The 14,570-nt window shown below is 44.1% G+C and overlaps 1 protein-coding gene across 2 annotated transcripts in view; it reads right to left on the reverse strand.

Moving 5' to 3' along the window:
- The window catches only part of LOC110087497 (SAM and SH3 domain-containing protein 1), a 725,270-nt gene extending 716,395 nt beyond the window's left edge, over positions 1 to 8,875 (reverse strand). For both annotated transcript variants that reach the window (XM_020809531.3, XM_020809283.3), the window contains exon 1: positions 5,226 to 8,875. In XM_020809531.3, coding sequence (XP_020665190.3) covers positions 5,226 to 5,732 — 507 coding nt within the window. In that variant the 5' untranslated portion in view covers positions 5,733 to 8,875. The remainder of the gene's footprint in view (positions 1 to 5,225) is intronic.
- Between the last annotated feature and the right edge of the window lie 5,695 nt (positions 8,876 to 14,570).

Below are 14,570 nucleotides of genomic sequence, written 5' to 3' on the forward strand. Positions count from 1 at the left end.
CCATTCAGTTTTAATAATTTGTCACCTGTTTTAGTAATTCTTTATGATCTGCACAATTTAATTATTCATTAGCAATACAGATTCCTATCACTGCTACTTTTCAAATACAATAAGGAAGATCATGCTTTGATGTACAAAACGATTGAACTCACTGTGTATAAATAGTTGAATGGTAAATCACAGCTTCCATGAGTGTCTCTCAATCCCACCCAGCCCATATCATTTATTTAAAATGAACCTTCCTTCCATGACTCACATTTTTCACTCTCTAAGAAAGGAATGTCTCTTTCCAGTTAATTTAGAAAGTCCTGAAACCATCATTTCACTGATTGCTTTTAGACTTACTTTTAGTTCATGTCTTTCTTCAAACAAACCACAGCTGTAACAGTAAAACCAGTTATGTGGTTATATTCAGAGCCCATTTAGTGTCACTATTCAGGCAGCTCATAGTACAACACCACCCTGGTTATGCTAATGAAACATACTTTTGCCACAGCCTTTGATATTATCTCAAAGAGTCCGGAAGGATGGAGAATAAAGAAATGCAATCAGATCTATAGAATTTAAAATGCATAACCATACTCTTTCCTGTTGGCAAGCACACAGGTATTGTTCTAGGACAAAACAACCATCTTGTTACACACAGACTGAACACACTTTGAGGTAGTTATGAACATACGTCTTTGAAAAGAAACATGAAAAGCAGATCCTTAGATCCTTACCCTTCTGCATTGTCAATAATAAGTTCACTTAGTCTACCATCCTCTTTAATATCCTGCATATATTAAAATATGAAATATGGTTAAGCATTACATACTTTTAATGGGCTGCTATGATGCAGAGAAAAACTGGGCCTTTTCCCTAAGTACCCCTCTGCAAAGTTTCTGCAACTTGTTCCAACAGGCAGCTGCCACTAACTCTTGATTCTTCCTGAATCTACTGCCGCTACCCAAGCTTCAATTTGTCCTTTCATATCAGTAGGTACTCTGCCTTTCCTGTTCCTCCAGATTGTGGATACAAAGTGGTGCCTGCAAAAGCAGGGAAGAATCTTTCCCAGCTGTAAGGTAAAGGTTCCCCTTGACAATTGTCCAGTCGTGTCCGACTCTAGGTGACCGTGCTCATCCCCGTCTCCAAGCCACAGAGCCAGCGTTTGTCTGTAGACAGTTTCCATGGTGACGTGGCCAGCGCAATTAAACATGGAACACTGTTACCTTCCCACCATAGTGGTGCCTATTTATCTACTTGCATTTTTACATGCTTTCAAACTGCTAGGTTGGCAGGAGCTGGGACACGCGACAGAAGCTCACTCCGTCGTGTGGATTCAAACTGCTGGTCTTTCGACCTAGCAGCCCAGAGGCTTCGCAGTTTAACTTGCAGTGCCACCACGTCCCTGTTCAGCTGTACCTGAACACTAAACTTTTTACTGCTACAAATATAGGTGGGTGACTAGGGGCTTGTTACGACAGCAATCAGAAGGAGAGGTATATTTACACAGGTAAAAATTATTCTACTTACAAATTCCATGAAGAAATAGTTGCATTCACAGGATCTCATTCAAGACAAGATTGGGTGATATTTATCTTTGACAGACTTCATAAGTGGCTTTGCAAAACCAGTCTACTGGCCCTATGTCTGCAAAGTCTGGACAACAATAATAATGTCCAATCTTACAGTGATATTGAATGTTATTTGATTGTCAATAACTGGTGACTCTCAGATATTTTGATCTGGCACTTCCAAATCCTTTTGATACAGCCAATTGATAAAGTCTAAATCAATTTAAAATAGCTAATTCAAAATAAGTCTATCATAGTAAAATGCAATCTATGCCAAACCAAATGCAGAAAGTTGATTACCAACAGCGAGTTTTTTCCTGTTACAAATTAGAACAAGCAAGTAAATGTAACTCTGAAAAACAACAACGTCAGCCGAGTCTGAGTCTCAACACAGAACTTCATACAGCTTTCACAGTGCTGGCCAATACTTTATTATCCACCAGTCCTAATAGTAGACCAGCAAATAGGGCCTCTGGAGGACATTTTGAAGCCTGCTGTAGGTGACTTTCCAAATATTCTAGACCCAAACAATTCAGGGCTCAGAAAGTTTTGACTTTAAAAAGTGCAGAAATCCTATACTGAGCTCCATTAAAGATTCTAAATGCCACTTTTTATTAGCTCACATCTTAAAGTTATCTTCATAGACAGCCATGCACAGAGCCTAGGACTCTTTATTTCACTTTAAAAACACAGCCAAAACCACTCCTAGTTACCACCATTCTTACTTACCACCACTACTGACTATGCTTTTGAACATAGTGCTGAACCATGTACATCTGTCTTATTTTGATTAAGCTGCAGCCTGCTCACCCTCATCTATCCTGAAACAACCTACAAGTACAGTATCTATTCAGGAATTCCATAGCCTCTACTGGATAAGCAGGTGGAAGAAGCAGAGCTGCATGTAATTCATACTGGTGTTAAAGATTATTCCTCCAGTAGTATCATGTAGGTACTAAATGAGACAGCAACAAGAGAGAATCCTGGAGTTTCCGCAGATGAAACAACAAAGGTACCCAACTCCCACTGGCTGAAACTGAGCAACCAGCTAGGAATACTATAACCATGCCTTCTGAGCTCACTCCTGAAGAACACTATAGTGGATAGTATCAAAGGCCACTAAGATAACCAGGACATTTAAGAAGGTCAACACCTGACCGGTATATTAATTCAACCACCTGACCAAGACTGCTTCTTCCCCAAAATATAGAGTAGTGGATTGAGATACTCCCCCTCAGTTACTCCAAACCTTCGGTCAAAAATAAAAGGCAAGACACCGCTTTGCTGAGACATTACTATGAAATGCTTAAACTCTTGAAATGTGCTATAGAATACATATAATATTTTAATTACTTAAAGCAATAAAGCTAGAGTCGTTTTTTAAAAAAATCATATGAAATCATGTGAAATAATTAGGCATATTTAGCTGATTTATTTTCACCATGTGAAAACTGTTATAATGCGGTCTGCTACATTTAAACTAAACATTCCTTCCTTTATTAACTTGCACAGGAATTACTGAAAATCTTGCGGAGGTTGTGTAAGATTTGTTTAACATGAAAATGTAACAATATTAAAGAAGCCAAAGGAGTCTATTTTACCGCTGCGCTTTATCATTATCATAACAGGAAATCCATAAAAGAGACAGTTGTTTAAAAATATAAACTTGAAATTGCAAATATTCTCTAGTTACAATAAACAGCATGATGTCCTCAAGGAAATGGGCAATTTCAATAAAAGGACAGTATTTCTGTGTTTTGAACAGGCCCACCACAGGAGTAGTTTATTTTAGGTGGCTTTCTGCTGTAAACATATGTCTTTAAAAATAAATTGGCTGAAACCAGATAACAGCTCTCCCCCCCCCTCCCCCGATTTCTTTGCTAAGGATGCAAGAGTTCACACACTGCCGTTGCCACTTCGTATTAGACTTCTAGTCCATGGAAGATGGTTTCCTCCTGTTGTCAGCAGCCACTTCCTGCAATACTGTCAGGGGATGAAAAGAACTATTCTTTCCCTTGATCACTGAATCTTTTTACGGCATGATACTCTATTTCTTCTAGATATAGATTGCATGAGTGTGTTATTATTTCTGTATTAAATTATGACACACATTTGACAACCAACATGGTACTTCCTTGACACTTTCTCATTTAAGCTCCAGCATTCATAATATGAAGTGGGCCAAACTGTCATAGCATGCCTCTGTTTGGTGTGTTACTGTTTAATAGGGTGACCCTATTATTTCCCCCACACACAAGTTTTTACTTTGAAATACATTTGTTCATGTATTTGCATTTAGAACTGTTTTTGCTGCATGGTGGGTAGCCATCATACAAGTTATGCTGTCCAGGATGACAGTGGAAGATCTGTTTGGTGAACTCAAAAGTCAATCCACAAGAAGCTTGCTTATACATACTGTTATTGAATTACATTACAGACATCACATAGGAGATAACAAATTCCATCAGTTATCTACATAAAGCAATTTCCCAATGAAAATAAATTAGTCACAAGTTTCTACCTAGCCCCATTCTAAGCACTTTAAAACTCATTATCTGATTGTCAGTTCCCCTTGCAAAAGCAAGATTTTAGATATGCTTGGAATTCAGGTTGCTTGGAACAGAAAACTTGCAGGTACTTGGCTTTTCCTCTTTATTAAGACATTAAAGAAGGTATTTATTAGTCCAGTGCCTCACCCCAGGCATTCTACAGTACTGTCCTCATTCGCAATAGGGAAGAAGCATGGTTTATTGCCATGTTGTCCATATGATCCAGTGCACAACTTCTTGGGAATAGATCCCACTGAACTGAGTGATCCTTCCTTCTTTGTACAAACTTGTCATAGGACTGGCCCACAAGGTACCCTTCAATTAAAGAGCAAAGGAGTATTCATTCTTCAACAACTTTCCTCCCCAGTGTCCAGAACTTTTTGTCTGTCACATTACCTATCTGGAGGAAACCATCCAAAACTTATTTTGAAACCCAAATACTGTACACTTTTCCTGTAGGGCCATTTTTGCTGGTTGCATGCCTACCCCTAAAGAAGTGTTTGAAGTTGAGAGCGCCTGGAAATTAGGAAAACGCTTCAAACAAGTACCAAAAGGCATCCTTTCTTTGCAGGCTTATTCGCTCCATCAAGAATTAATTAAAGACAGTAATAAACACATCATTCAACCCTCACCCGTCTCCGCAAGTATTCCAAAAATAGTTTCCTAACGATTTCACAAGTGTCCCTGACAGTAAAGAACAAGACATTTAAAAGTTTGCCTTTAGCAGTTAAGGCGCACCATCGCCGTTGGACTGAACAACTCTCAGAGGAGATTAAGAGCTGCACTTAACCCTGAATCCTGTCTAGTTCTCTCGTCAAAGGTAGCTCCGCTTGGAAGAAAAGCGCGAGCCTGCCATGCCTTTTTGCTTCAGCTCCTCCTCAACACGCGCACGTCTTTTTTTTTCCAGCACCCCAGGCAAAGCGGGCAAAGCGAGAGTGCCACGTTCAAATTCTGAACCAACTGGGACCAAGTTAAAAAAAAAGAGAAAAACTCAAGGAACGCAAGTTCTGCTTTACCCTCTCCAAAACTCATCCTACCACAAATGTAAGGTATCAGGGAAAGAGGGAAGGCAGGAAAGCTCAACAGAAAGTAGAGACGAGACAACCTTGCTCTTCCTTACCTTGTTGGAGTAGGGGGGCTTACTGAGGTCGATGCCGTCCCGGACGAGTTTATCCCTGATCATGATTTTCAGTCTGAGTCTGGGGTACGTAACCAGCTCCTTGCCGCAGAGCCCCACTTTCCTGGGGGGGCCCTGGTTCCTCCGAGGAGTGGGGAGAGGAGGAGGAGGAGGAAGGGGGTGATGCTTAAGGGGCGGCTCCTTCCAGGTCTTGGCCTCGTACTGCTCCACCAGGTGGCTGGTGTAGATCTCCGGCGAGGGCGAGCTGGGCGGCTGCGGCTCCAAAGTGAAGTAGAGCCCCGCCGTGGTCTCGTCCTCCTCCTTCAGCCTCTGCACCGCGTCGTGGAGCCGGCGCCGGTGCTGCGGCAGCGAGACCCCGATGGCATCCAGGTCCGGGTCCCCGATCTGCTTGCACACCTCCAGGTCATCATAGCCATTATCCACAAAGGACTCGGCGTACTGCGAGAGCTTCAGGGTCTTCAGCCACTCGTAGACGATGTTGGCGCTCATCGTGGAGCCGAGGGCGGCGAGGAAGAGGAGGAGGAGAGGATTTCGGAACAAGACCGTAACTTTTGGGAGTGGGGCGGCAAAACCCCAAAACGAATCCTTTCCCCGGTAGAGACTTTTTTTTTAAAGGAAAAACAAAAACCATGGAAGCAGCTCCAGAGGCAAGAGGCATCCGCGGAAGCAAAAAGGAGGAACCCACTGTTAGCACCACACCATTCCCTGGGGAGGAAAGAAAATTAAATCCCAAAGCGGCGGCGGCGGCGGCCGAAGCAAACCTCAGGCGGTGCTCAGCGAGCCCGGTGCCTCAGTCCCGCTTCTCCTCCGCCATCAAATCCTAGCGGCCTTTGGCTCTCAGGAGGGTGACTGGGGCGTTAAAACCCAGCCGCCGGAGCTCGCTCCGTGCACGGTCCCATCTCCACACAATCCTCCCGGGTGCCTACCTCTCCTCGGCTGTTCTCTCCTTGCTTCCCGCCCTCTCGTCTCTCCGCGGGCGGCTTGCCTTGGGCGGGAGTTCCTTCCCTGGGCGCTCTCCCTCCCTCACCTGCCTCGGTCCCTCTGCCATGAACGGCGCGAGCTGTTTACTGGGCTGCGCTCCGGTCTGTGTGCGCGCCTATATTTTAATCTCGCCCCGCGTTAAGGTGGGGAGGGTGGACCTTCACGGCGCTCGCCGGTTTGTGCAACAGCTTCGCCACCTCCCGTCTCTTTTCAACAGCCCTTTGGGCAGAAAGGACGGGTTCAGACCTCTTTTTGTCCCCTCGCCTCCTCCTAGGACCAGTCGACAAACTGCCACCGTTTCCCAACCTTTCCTTTACCTTTCCATTGCCCTTCCTCTCCCCTCATGGCAGCGCCCGACGAGGGAATCAACGGCCGGCTGGTGTACGCCAAGCAAAGCCCCGAAAAGTCACCAGTTTCCTAGGCTCCCGCCTTTTGGACGGTGAACCATTTCACGGCTCTCCTGGAGCCTCAGTTGGAACGCGGGTCACCGTGCCAGTCTGTCTCCTCAGTTGGTCTTCAGTGTCTGGAGGGAGAAGGCTGTTGCTCAGCCACTGGTTCTTATCTTAATAAAGCCACTTTTATTTTGACGACCTTTCTTCTTTTTTTCTGCTCCACAACAGAAGCCGCAAAGGAACAGGAGGGGAAAGCACCCCCTGACAAGTGTCTCCAGAATCTCCACCTCATTGGACGCCCTCCCCTTTGAGTTCTGCCCTTTATGGAGGGGTTGAGGGTGTAAGAAGGCAGCAGTTGTTCCAAGCTTCCCCTTGTTTGCTCTCCTATGGTGGATTGGGTCCACAGCACTTCCTCACATAGCCAGATGTAAAAGAAGACAGAGTTCCCAAACTTTTAATAGTGCACAAACCAGGACTTCAGCAGCTGTTGCTTGTCAAGGAAGCTTACACCTGCAGGACTTAATGCAGAGTTCCTGGAGAATATAAAAGGTACAGGAGCCCTGAGTTTTCTCTTAATCTGGCCCAGACTAGAGATGGTTTGAGTCACTGGGGTGTAGTGGATAGAGTGGTTTACTTGGACTCAAGAGACCGGGGCTCAAACCCCTGCTCAGCCATGGAAGCAATGACAAAGCATACATACCTGGAAAACCTTATTACATACATATTTTACATACCTGGAAATTAAAAGAAATTAAGAGAAACGTCATGGTACATGACAACACTCTAGAGAATATCTAATGCTGTTCACATATTCATCATCTTCTCCGACTGGATGATGCAGCATGAAAGATATGAAAGGAATGACTATCCTGCCTCACTTGCTCATCTCTCTGAAATCTCTCCCTGGCATCACAGTTGTGAGATATCCACTCGGTAAACCAAATATTATTTCTGGGTTGCTCAGATTTCTCTCCCCTTCCAGGGGTTCTGCAGCAAGGATTGGGCTAGTGATGGGGTTGTCTCCAGTTGCTTACCTGCACTCTCCCCCTGCAACCTGGACTCTCCCTGCTTGCACATTCTCTCCTTTTGAGCAATGAACTGGGCACAGTGAAGTCGGGCACAGACATGGAGTCCAAGAGGCAGTGGGCAGACCAGTTGCCTTCGCTCACTGGCTGGGAAAAGGAAGCAAGTGAACAGCAACTGGCAAGCTTGCTCCTTGAAACCACAGTTACCACCTCTGCCTGCCTGCTTGCTTTCTTTCATTTGGTGGTTGGAGTAAATTGAGCCCAATCTCTACCACCAGAGGAAGATTCAGAGGAAGAACACACAGCAAAACAGCAGAGACTGAGGGAGCTGCTCTTTCAGTGACCAGCCCTCTGTGTCTGCCCATCTGTAATGTAGTGGCATCAGCGAAAGCCGTAGTGCTTTTAGTAGCAGGGATTTTTAAATCCTCTGTTGCCTTCCTGAGACATCCCTATTTCCTCCCAGTTTAGTTGCACATTGTTAAAAGCAACCCTGTTGTAAGTCAAAATATTTGAGTAGTTTGATCCTGAATGGGCAGTTAAGAGCCAACAAGTTCAATGAAAGTGGAAGAGATGCCTAGTGGGAGCAGCAATGGGATTTACTGCTTGAAATGGCTCTGGTTAGGGTTGCACAGTAATATACAAATGTTCCATATTGCCTCAGGGGCGCATCCAGTTTCTTCAAAACAGAAGCTGCACTGATGGTTTCTGTCTCAAAATGCTGAAATATGAAATCTGTTTCAAACAAAGCGTTTCAAATGCCTGCTTTGACCTCACGTGTCAGGGCTCTCAGGCTTTGCGCCTCACTCACAACTTTCTTCTGACTTTGGGGATGGGAAGAGAGCCAGGGTGTGAAACAGATGGGGAACGGCGTTGTGACTGGGGTCGGGGAGAGGCCAGGCCCCAGAGGGTGTTTCCGTAAAGGAGAAAGGGGGAAAAGAGGAGAGCGGGGTGTTCCTCTAGGCCGGAAGAGTGATCTAACTCCCTCCCACGCCCCAATTTTCAAAGGCGCCCATCATTTCGCCAGTCTTTCCATACAGGAAAGAAAAAAACGTAATTTTTTTCCTGTTCAGTTGGTCCAATTGCTGCTTTTCCGGTGTTGCCCGCTCGTTCTCAGTTCCCTTTGAATTGTCTGGCTGCCTCCTTCGATCCATTCTTCGGCATTCAACACCCCCCCCCCCGGCTGTTATATCGGCCCTTGGCTTCCCTCTCTCGCCCCTTGGCTACAAGCGACTCTCCCCACGACTTTCTAGACCCTGAAGGGAGTCAACAAACAAAGGGAAGAGGAGCCTTGCACGTGAGACTGGCCGGGCGAAGAGTCGTAGCGGTGGCAGGAAAAACAAACAAAACAAAACCACGCCGCCTCTCTTTCCAGGCTACCTCAGGCGGGCGCCCACGGGGGGGGGGGAAGAAGCGGGAAAGGGCGCCGCCTCTCCGAGAGCTGCAGCGTCTTGCCGCCGAAGGGCAGCGCGAGGAAGCGGGGCCGGAGGCGACCGTGCCTTCTCGGCGAACATGTAAGGTGGGAGAGCTCCCGGCCTGGCTCTGGGGATCCTGCCGCTGGAACGAAAGCCCAAGAGTAGCAGGAAAGTGGAAGCTGGGGCTGCAGCAGGTTGTGGCCCCAGAGAACGGTGCTGCCAGGGTGTGTGCCTTGGTCCTCTCGCGCCCACTCCTTTTGCTGGAGGCGGACGAATGGGGAGGCTGAGGCAGTGTCCGGAGGTAATGGTTCCAAAGGCCCACTTCGCCTGTCTTGCCTAATTGCTCATAAAGGCTATAGAAGACGCAGAGACGGTCCCTCACGTACTGCATCCCCTAGAACCTTTCAACTGCCTTTCCTGTGCCTACGGAGATGGGATGAGGAAACAAGCAGGGAGCCCTTGTATTTCCCCACTTTCTCCTTATGTTACTCCGCAGCTCAACAGCGCCTTCCTCGCTTTCGCTTGCCTTTTCTCTCTTCAATCCTGGGCTCGCGGCGCCTCCTGATGGTCTCTGATTAAACTGTGGCTCTCTTCTAGGACGTTGACTTCTCACACCCTTAACCGCAAAGCTGCAAGAAACCTGGAAGGTCTTTGCGGCGTTTCGTACAAACGGGGGCACATCTGTGGAGGGTTGTTGGGGGAGCCTGAACGAGTGGTCAGGCGGACGTGCAGCGAAGTAGCGCAGATATTTGCATTCCACACAAACCGTTGACCTAAACAATAGAGAAGGGCAATCAACCCCCAAGGCCATTTATACCCATAACAATCTAGTGCTGACTTGGATAAGAAGAGCTCTTTCCTTTCCAGCACCTTCGTTAGTATGAAGACCTTCCATTTTGAAACGGCCTTCGCTTTGTTTGGTTTAGTGTTGAAACCCTCTTGTCCTTGTTCTTAACCACTGGTCTTTTGTTGATTTTTCCTTGAGGTTGATGTTTTAGTGGATCAGAAAAACTTCCCACCGATTGAAGTGGTTCTTCAGTAAACTAAAGGGTTTTGCCCTCCCCGCAACTTTTCTCTCCGGGATCACCTGGGGAAGGGGAGGTCATGGCCTCTGATTTCTCCCTCTCCTGTTTCTTCAGAGTTTTGGCTGCCATTGTGAAACAATGGGGGGGACTGGTGTTAGAGGTGGCAGTGGGAGAAAGAAACTGTGATAATCATTTCCCTCACTTCCCATTAGTCGGAGTCTTCATAACCTGATGCTACTTTGAATGTGTCTTTGGTGTTGATTTTGTTTGTCATTTTGGTGTGGTATTTGTTTGACTCTTTTAAAATATTTGCATAATTAACGTTTTTAGCTTTTAAATATTGCCTTTCAGTGATGTAACCAATCCTTTTTAAGGAGAAAGGCAGGATAAAAGTATTTTAGTTAATAACTGGGGAATGTTTTGTCAGCAGAATATAAACTCTGGAATACAGGATGTTATTTTGGTGCATTTGTAATTTGTTTCATTTTGATTGTATTCTTATATTGTGCACCCGCTTTAACAAACTTCTCTTGATAGTCACCGTAAGTTTTCAAAGACAGCAGGCTATTTTTTAAAAAAATAGTCTGTGCGCAAAGTCTACATTTATAAATATCTTAAAGCAATTTATTTGCTCACTTTCTTGTTTCTTCACACTTTCTTATTCCTGTAGACTTGGCTGCTTTTTTAAAAAAAGTTACATGCTGTATTTTGAGTGCTACTGCCATATTTGAACTACTTAAAAAGTACTAGCTTTTACTGGGATTTATTCCCCTGGTATTATAAAAATATACAAGGAAAGGAAAATGCTGTGCATTAGACCATTCGGCATCTTTAACAATATATGCGCAGTCTCTAAGGCCTCTCTCTGTTCCATGCATTCGAATATTAACTTAATGGACATCAAGAATGTCAGTGTGATTCTATAAACCCAAGTGCTTCGTCTATCTTGTGTTCTTTAAAAAAACACACGGTATCATTAAGGGTCTAAAGCCTTGTTACTTATTAGAGAATACAGAAATACAGGTCTTATTTAAAAGGGAAAAAGCAAACTATGCATTTCTATGAAAAATTGTGAGTCAGGAAGATAGCAAACATTATTATTCTATCAGGAGCAAAATCTAGAGTCCTAAGTCCAGTGGCCATAAAGAACACTTTGCAGAACCTTGCCATGGTGATACCATGTCTGTGTATTTTTCCAGTGGCACCTTAGTAACTGCATGTGCTTCTTTTCATATTCAGCTATGCTAATAGGCCCAAAACAATCTGAGTCTGTGCTGCATTCTAAAGGATATTGGAATAAATTGATTTAAGCAGAAAATAAATTAGATTCTGTTTGGCTCCTGCTAGTTTGTTCTGCCATATTAGATATTTTATTTTTTTTCCAATGCAGGGGGATCTATGATACTGATTAATTAAAGTTTCCCTGATGAGATGGTGGAACTACTTTTGCAGAGTTTCAGATTAATAAACCAAGTCTGAAATTGGCAGAAAACAATTGCAACCTAATTTTAATGAAGACTACAGTTTTTAACAGCACTCACTCATTTCACACGCTATCAAGGTTATGCTCAAAATCCTACAAGGTAGGCTTCAGCAGTATGTGGACTGAGAACTCCCAGAAGTACAAGCTGGATTTCGAAGGGGCAGAGGAACCAGAGACCAAATTGCTAACATGTGCTGGATTATGGAGAAAGCCAGAGAGTTATAGAAAAACATCTAGTTCTGCTTCATTGACTACGCAAAAGCCTTTGACTGTGTGGACCACAGCAAACTATGGCAAGTTCTTAAAGAAATGGCAGTGCCTGACCACCTTATCCATCTCCTGAGAAACCTATATGTGGGACAGGAAGCAACATTTAGAACTGGATATGGAACAACTGATTGGGAAAGGAGGTATGAAAAGGCTGTATATTGTCCCCTGCCTTATTTAACATACGCAGAATACATCATGCTAAAGGCCGGATTGGAGAAATCCCAGAATGGAATTCAGATGGCCGGAAGGAATATCAATAACCTCATATATGTAGATGATACCACTTTGATGGCAGAAAGTGAGGAGGAATTAAGGAACCTTGTAATGAGGGTGAAAGAGGAAAGTGCAAAAAAAAAAAAAACAGTTTGAAGCTCAACATCAAAAAAACTAAGATCATGGCCACTGGTCCCATCACCTCCTGGGAAACAGAAGGGGAAGATATGGAGGCAGTGACATATTTAACTTTCTTGGGCTCCATGATCACTACAGATGGTGAAAGCAGCCACGAAATTAAAAGACACCTGCTTCTTGGGAGGAAAGCGATGACAAACCTTGACAGCATCTTAAAAAGCAGAGTATCACCTTGCCAACAAAACTCCGAATATTCAAAGCTATGTTTTTTCCTGTAGTGATGTACGGAAGTGAGAGCTGGACCATTAAAAAAGCTGACCGCTGAAGAATTGATGCCTTTGAATTGTGGAGCTGGAGGAGGCTCTTGAGAGTCCCCTGGACTGCAAGGAGAACAAACCTATCAATTCTAAAGGAAATCAATCCTGAGTGCTCACTGGAAGGACAGATCCGGAAGCTGAGGCTCCAATACTTTGACCATCTCATGAGAAGAGAAGACTTCCTGGAAAAGACCCTGATGTTAAGAAAGTGTGAAGGCAGGAGGAGAAGGGGACGAAAGAGGATGAGATGGCTGGATAGTGTCATCGAAGCGACCAATTTGATCCAACTCTGGGAGGCAGTGGAAGACAGGATCTGTTCCATGGGGTCACGAAGAGTCAGACACGACTAAACGACTAAACAACAAGAGTTTTTAAAGTCCTTTTGGCTGTTTTCAAGTTATTTGGGGTTCAGATATTAAAACTGCTAACCACAAAGAAACTGCACACAGTTGACTTATAGAAGCAGTCATCACCATTTTGGACCCTCTGTAAGGAAGCCAATTATGCAGCAGCAAAAAAAGAGGAAATACATCACTAAGAAGAGGACAAAAATACATATTTGTATAAATATAGATGCAACTTTGCAAATAGTTTATTTATTTATTTATTTATTTATTTATTTATTTATTTATTTATTTATTTATTTATTTATTTATTCAATTTATATGCCGCCCACACTACCCAGAGTTACAGTAATTTATATAAAAATGCAACACATGCGAAAGACTGTGCTCAGGTATCATGCACATACATAACCAAGTGATGGCTGCTGATGGGTACTTTCTTCTTACTGTCTTTTCTCACCATTTGTCATTTAAAAATAAGCCTTGGACAGGACAGTTCTTCAAAGGGAGGACATCTTAAAATAGAGAATGTTTTGAATTTCAAGCATCAAGTTACGATTTTCTTATATAGCCAAGGTTTGCTTGAGTAGTGCTTGGTTCATTAGGTGGACTTGAGCAAAATCTTTGGCTGTGTTTTTACTGTTGCTGTTATATGTACTGTTCTTTGGCTTATTGTGAATTTGAATTGTTTCTTGATTTGATGTAAACCATTTTAGATGTCAATGAAAGCTGTCATATAAATGTACAGTACAGTATAAGAAAATAAACTAAAGCCTAATGCAATTGTATGTAAACAACACAGCTCACCTTTTCTGAGTGTCTAATACACTTTTATTCAGAAATAAGCATCACAATGCTAAATGGAATGCAGAAGGGCTCGAAGTGGATATTTTACACCAAGTAACTTTCAGTTATGCAGAATAGTTTCAGATTTCTACAGTGTATTGTCCAGTATCATAATGCTTATATGAGGAGCAGACAGGCAATTGCGCAAGTGTTCCTCTGCACCAAGAATTTTCCCATCATGCAACCTGTTGTGTGAACGATCTTGTGACTGATGTGAGAACAAGCACACAGTGAGGAGCCTTCTGGGATGTTGAGGGGGAGGATGCAGGTATGATTGCCCCTCTATTCTGCATTTAGACAATAGCTTGCTGGTTATTGTTTAGTCGTGTCCGACTCTTCGTGACCCCATGAACCAGAGCACGGTAGGCCCTTCTATCCTCCACTGCCTCCCGTAGTTGTGTCAATTTCATGTTGGTTGCTTTGCAGACACTGTCCAGCCATCCCATCCTCCTCTGTCGTCCCCTTCTCCTCTTGCCGTCACACTTTCCTAACATCAAGGTCTTTTCCAAGGAGTCTTCTCTTCTCATGAGATGGCCAAAGTACTGGAGCCTCAGCTTCAGGATCTGTCATTCCAGTGAGTGCTCAGGGTTGATTTCCTTTAGAATCGATAGGTTTGTTCTCCTTGCAGTCCAGGGGACTCTCAAGAGCCTCCTCCAGCACCACAATTCAAAGGCATCAATTCTTCGGCGGTCTGCTTTCTTAATGGTCCAGCTCTCACTTCCATATGTCACGACAGGAAAAACCATAGGACTTTTGTTGGCAAGGTGATGTCTCTGCTCTTTAACATAATTATATTTTGTTTAAAAATATTTATGTGAGATAGTCTAACAAAGGTGGGGGGAAATGTGACACTCCAGGTGCGGTGGACTGCAGCTCCCAAC

The sequence above is a fragment of the Pogona vitticeps genome, chromosome 1 (assembly GCF_051106095.1).
Source record: "Pogona vitticeps strain Pit_001003342236 chromosome 1, PviZW2.1, whole genome shotgun sequence".
In the NCBI taxonomy this organism is placed as follows: Eukaryota; Metazoa; Chordata; class Lepidosauria; order Squamata; family Agamidae; genus Pogona; species Pogona vitticeps.